Below are 5,899 nucleotides of genomic sequence, written 5' to 3' on the forward strand. Positions count from 1 at the left end.
CCCATTAATCGTTTTAAATTTAAATTTCGATGTTTCAGACCCGATTTCTTTCGTTGGCTATTTTGGGAGGGCAACGCGTTTCACTAAGAATGGATAGTCGCAAACCTCTATCTAACATATCGAATAATGTATGTTGTAGAAGTGTTATTGTAGGGGAAACATTTCCTTCATCAAAAGACGGCATATTCTGTGGTAAGAATGAAGGAACATTGTGCGTTGATGAAGAATATGAATCCTTATACAATTCTCAAAGTTGCAGAAACCATGACAAGAAACAAACAGAATTTGAGATGGATAATGAAGAATATGGAAGAGTGACTCACTATTTGAAACTTGTTGTTGGAGCCAAATCAAATGCTGATGTCGTCGAAGGAGGAAGCTTAAATAGAACAACCAGCCAATTCAGTTGGCCAAATTCAGTGATTTCCAAGTCGAAAAGAAAAAAAACTTTAAAAAGGCGAACTACTGACGGAAAGCAAATTCTATACAAGGCATATGAAAAGCCAAACACACTAATGATTCCCGAAGGGTTTACTACCTGGAGACATTTTGTATAATTTTCCCTGTCTGGAAACTACAGACATCTCATATCGATATGATTGTATTGTTGTAAAAGCTTCCAGAGCATTTAAAACTATCCTTAATTCTTGATTATAGGACAAGATTCAGAGATTTACGTGCACGGCATCCTAACTTTGTTTGTTGCAAAAGACCAAGGCCTTCATTCATTATTTCTATGGACTTTAAGGATGGAACCTCGTGATTTGCTTTCTTTGAATCTTGACAATATTTATTCCCTAAGATTTGCAGACAATAAGGGTCATGAGTATATCTCTTCAATAGAATCAAGTTACAGTGTATGATGTATGTACTAGAGTAACTTATCTTTGTTTGGTTTGTATGTGGCATCAAGTACATCCTTCAAAGCTTGATACAGTCCACAGATTTTCCACTCAAAGTGACTTTTTTCCTTTGATCATCACCAGAATAAGAAATCATTTCTTTTGCGTTATTGCGAAAGGAAAATGCCAAGTCCAACAATAAAAACTAATGCTATTTACCGAAAATTGATTGAGTTTGACCAAGAAACCAAAGGGACAAATCTACAACCAAATAGAAAAATACAATATTTGGCCAAGTTGTTCAGAAAGAGCAAAAGTATACAATGAATCTAAGACAGACAAGAACATCTGCAAAAGTTGTGCAAAGATTTCGGCACTTGGCATTATGGATAAAACTATTTATAGCAATCTTAATTGAAACTGATGTCCTTATCTTTTTGTATTCAGTCAGAATGGTAGCAATGTTATCTTCGTTTTTGAATGCAACAAAGCCTCGACCATAAGATTAACAACGCCATTTTCTTGAAAGTTGGTTCAATTTTTTGGACCAAGACTCACTTCCGAAACGTTCTTCGGTAAAGTACAACTGTTCAGACCAAAAACTATCACAAGAGACATGAAGAAGAGGAAGCCAGTTTCGTTTTTTATTTCTTTTACTTTCACCTTCGTATTTATTGCAGCATTCCTTAACTGTTGCCAACTTGCAACGATTATACATATTTTTCACTCATTTGGCTTTATTTCATATGTGCATGTCTCCCACATAGTACTCAACCTAATCTTTTCTGACTGTCAAAGTACATTTTCATTGTAACCACAATCTGCAACTAACGTACAATTACTGTTTGAAGCAGCGTGAAAGGGTGGACAAGATTCTGTTGGACAGCTGTGTTCCTCTCATGGGCATATCGATAATATAAATTGCCACTTCTATATCAATGTCTTTATCCAAAATCGGTCTCTTTTTTGAACAATGTATATCACAATCAGTCAAAGAAACTGCTCTATTTCTAAAAAAGAATGGAAACGAGCTCTCATTGAAATTTCAGGTATCTGTGAATGGCAGTAGTTGTAACAGTCATTATCTGTAGTAACTTCGATAACACTGGGAATGTAGGTATTCCACAATCAGTCAAGAAGATTGTGGTGATGGAATATTCTCTCTCTCTCTCTCTCTCTCTCCCTCTCCAGCTTTGGTTATCATTCTAGTTGCATATTCGCAAATTTTCTTAGATCTCAATGTGAAACGAATACAAAAGCTGCTTTCTTTTTCTGGTTTGGATAATGTTTTTTTGTGTTTCTAAAACATAATGTGAGTAACCTCATGATGACTTGAGACATCATGAAACGTTCCTCAACAACTTTTTATTTTGCATCGATACAATGAGCTTTTACGAATCTTGTTGTGTTTGAAAACTCAAAAATGCAAACCACGTCACAAACTCTTATCAAGGCCCTCAATACCGGACTCTTGTGGAACTGTCCCACCTGGACCCACATCTATCATAGCATGATGATAGTCACTATGAAAACGATCTTCAAGAATCACATTCATCTTATCTGTTCTACCATAGTCATCCTGAGAAACTGCGAGCTTTGGGAAAAGCCAAATAATCAATCGACTCCAAGCTTTCATCAGAGGGGTATCTCCGTGCATTTGAACTCCTGGCATGAAAGGACGATTAAAGGCTTCGTAAATAAATGCACCAAGTGGACCTCCAATAAAAGGTCCACAAATAGGACCCCACCAATAATTATGGAAACCAGGAAAGGCAGCCTTCCCCCAACCGAGAGCATAAGCAGCCACCCTTGGACCAAAATCTCTTGCAGGATTGATAGCAAAACCCTCAAGAAAGCCAAATCCACCACCAACCATTGCAACTACATAACCAATAAGCAATGCTTTCAATCCATTGTGACTAAACGAGTTGGGATTGAATGGGTCAGTAACGGCAAAGATTCCATATAATAAAATGCCAGTTTGATATATTTGTCCAATAAAACCATCATAATTGGTGAGATGCTCATTGACCGAAGTAAAGAAAGATTCTGAGCTAGTGACTGAATCTTGCTTGGTAATATTGTTGCTGTTGAGATATGCTGTAAATATGGGAAAATACATATTGTATACAGAAAAAGCGCCTACAAATGCACCCATCCACTGTGCAATAATATATGGCACCACTTTCCACCATGGAAAACCTCGGAATAGTGCAAAGCTTACAGTGACTGCAGGATTGATATGACAGCCTGAGACACCACCCGTGCCATAAATAGCAAAAGTGACTGCTAAACCCCATGTGATACAAACTCCCCAATAGGATGTCAAATAAGGACTAGGTGAGAAGAGCAAAGCCATACTCGAACAACTGTCTCCAACCAAAATAAGCAAAAAAATACCAATAAACTCTGCTACCAGTTCAGCAAGAAACTGTAGTCTAGAGGGTGTAAGTCCTATCTTTGACCAGTCAACATGTAAATGAGGGGGTTTTATGGGAGCAACTGGGCTGCTAGTAGCAACTGGATCAACTTCTTGGTGATCAACTGCCATCAAGAATCCACAATAAAAAAAGACGTCGAAGAAACTCTTTTTACGGAATGTATTGAAGATGGAATGGAATAGTCTACGCGACAAAGGGCCATTTCTACAAATCGCAGCGATCTGTGCAGATAAGTTGTAATTTTAGCGTCGGAAGCGTCGAAACCCTACAGTTTTTTGCCTCCCTGGTACATGAGTGTCTTCGGGAAATCGGAACAGGATCATTATCTATCTTCATAGTTCATGCCTTGTTCCTTTAACAAATATAACAGTCGTCGTTGCAGCAGAGCTCATAGTATGGCAACTCTGTAATCTTTCCATCAGAAAGAAAATTCAAAAGCAAGCTTCCACTAAAACACCAAGTCTTTTTCTGACGAAGCACCTTGTTCAAGCTTCAAAAGTATAACTACCGACAAGGTAACCTGCCATCTAGAAACCTGGAATGGTTGAAGTTGTTGAACGACTGTGAGCTCGATATTTTGGTAGCTTCAGTGTAAAACTAAGATTCTTTAATTAAAGAAAAGTTTGTTCCATTTTTTCCAATATTCCTCGAAAAAAAGAACGTTCTCCAAAAAGCTTATTGGAAAGCTTTAGAAAATCATTTAACTACACACCAATAACGTCCTGTACTTAACACTAAACTTTTTTAGACTAAAGCCCCACAAGGTATTCTGAAACTTGTACAAATTACACTTCAAAAGCTCTCCTTAGATAAAGTAGTCCAACTCATCAGGTCGGACACTTTTTTTCCCCTCCAACTATGACCGTTTGGTGGCTTCCTATAACCGCATATACAAGGAGATAATGCAAAGGAAGTTACTGAAAGTGCCTTCACAGCGAATATTGATGAAAACATTTAGTATGATAAGAGAAAACGATAGGTGTCTTCCTAAGATTACGCTATCACAATTAACAATTAAGAAGTGTAGCTTGACACATATGTTATGAGAGTTTCTTGAAAAACCAGCAAACAATATCTTGTTTCACAATAAGCTTGGAGTTGATAGTAGAATTAGCTTCGATGCCACAATTTCAAAGAAGTTTGTTAGACCTTACTTTTTCAGACCAGAATGTGGTTTTCCTTCTCTGGAACAAGTATTCGTTATAAATGTCAAACTCTGAATGGTTTTGTCCCTAGTCATGCTGTTTCTTCTATTTTGAATCATTTATGGTTTCTAGTAAGTTTGTATTTAGTTTCACTACAGTTCAAAAGTGTGCGATACGATGAATAAACTGCTATAAAGATACTTGACAAAATGTCATTGCTATAAAAAGGAATTTGATATACAACCAAATAGTCCATGTTTTTTTCCAGCTACAAAAAAATTGATGAACAAGGTACATACAATTCTCCTTTTCTTCACACTTCACAATTGAGCACATTCTTGTTTTTAAAAGAGTATACGATTCCTTTCAATTATCCTGTGAGCTGCTTCAAAACACTGAAACAAGCTTGCACAGACTTGCATCAAGAATCAAAGATACAAATAACGAAAAAGGCAGTAAAATCAACATGAAATAAGATAAACAAGACAAAAAGTATAGCAAGCTGAAGCCAACATCATAACCTGTAATAACGTCCTGGCACGAAACTTAAAAAGTATGTCCATTGGATCGATTCTATTTCTATGTCTTCCTATTTCTATAATTCAAAGAGATTCGATTCTTTCCTTTAATATTTCCAAGGCTATGTTTCTCAATGAAGAGAATGCTGCAAGTTTCCAATATAAGGACTTCACAAACCAATAATACAAGGTGATGATCAAACAAATCATTGCCAATATTTTTGAACAAAAACGTATTATACCTTTATAGAGAAAGACACAAGAACAAAGATTTCATATAAAAGCCCTTATTGTGGCTGTTGTTGAGTCATACAATGGATACAACCCAGACAACCTCCACCAAGTAAAACTTCTCTGGCATATACTTGAACAATGCGTCGTCCTGGAAAGGCTTCTTCTAATGTTTTCTTAGCAAGTTCATCGTTTGGGTGGTTGAATTTCGGAGCTACAACTCCTCCATTGGTCACGTAGAAATTCACATAGGACGCAGGAAGTCTTTGTCCAGCTGGTCGTAATTTGCAACCATCAAAGAAAAACTGTTCCTCAACAGTCCGGTATAAAGGGCCAGGAAGGTGCAACTTGAACACTTTAATCTTTCTTCCCTTCGCATCGGTAGTACTGTTAAGTCGTTCATAGGCTTCATGAGACCTTTCATACTGAGGATCTTTTGGGTCATCAGTCCAATGTAACACAACGGTTCCTGGCTGAGTAAACTGGCACATGTTATCCACATGTCCATTTGTGTCATCATCGCCATAGACTCCATAAGGCAACCAGATAACTTTCTTAATTCCGAGGAATTCCTGGAGGCGATGCTCTATTTCTTCTTTAGACATGGATGGGTTTCTATTTGGATTCAATAAGCACTCTTCTGTCGTCACTAGTGTTCCTTGTCCATCCACTGAGATGGAACCTCCTTCAAGAACCATACCTGCATAATATTGAGATACATT

The 5,899-nt window shown here is 37.3% G+C and overlaps 3 protein-coding genes across 3 annotated transcripts; 1 reads left to right on the forward strand and 2 right to left on the reverse strand.

Moving 5' to 3' along the window:
* Gasu_62390 (uncharacterized protein) lies at nucleotides 1–1,060 on the forward strand. The gene has a single exon (XM_005702575.1). The coding sequence runs from the start codon at nucleotides 30–32 to the stop codon at nucleotides 555–557; it is 528 nt and encodes a 175-aa protein (XP_005702632.1). The 5' UTR covers nucleotides 1–29; the 3' UTR covers nucleotides 558–1,060.
* Nucleotides 1,061–2,135: 1,075 nt separating this feature from the next.
* Nucleotides 2,136–3,420, reverse strand: Gasu_62400 (aquaglyceroporin related protein, MIP family). Its single transcript, XM_005702576.1, has one exon. It carries the CDS (start codon nucleotides 3,391–3,393, stop codon nucleotides 2,278–2,280), a length of 1,116 nt encoding a protein of 371 aa, XP_005702633.1. The 5' UTR covers nucleotides 3,394–3,420; the 3' UTR covers nucleotides 2,136–2,277.
* A 1,754-nt stretch (nucleotides 3,421–5,174) lies between these two features.
* Gasu_62410 (agmatine deiminase) lies at nucleotides 5,175–5,899 on the reverse strand (the record flags this gene model as incomplete). The annotated part of the gene is made up of 1 exon (XM_005702577.1): nucleotides 5,175–5,899. A coding segment is annotated over one exon (666 nt), but the record flags the coding sequence as incomplete, so codon positions are not given.

This window comes from Galdieria sulphuraria, assembly GCF_000341285.1.
Source record: "Galdieria sulphuraria unplaced genomic scaffold scaf_122, whole genome shotgun sequence".
NCBI classification, from domain to species: domain Eukaryota; phylum Rhodophyta; class Bangiophyceae; order Galdieriales; family Galdieriaceae; genus Galdieria; species Galdieria sulphuraria.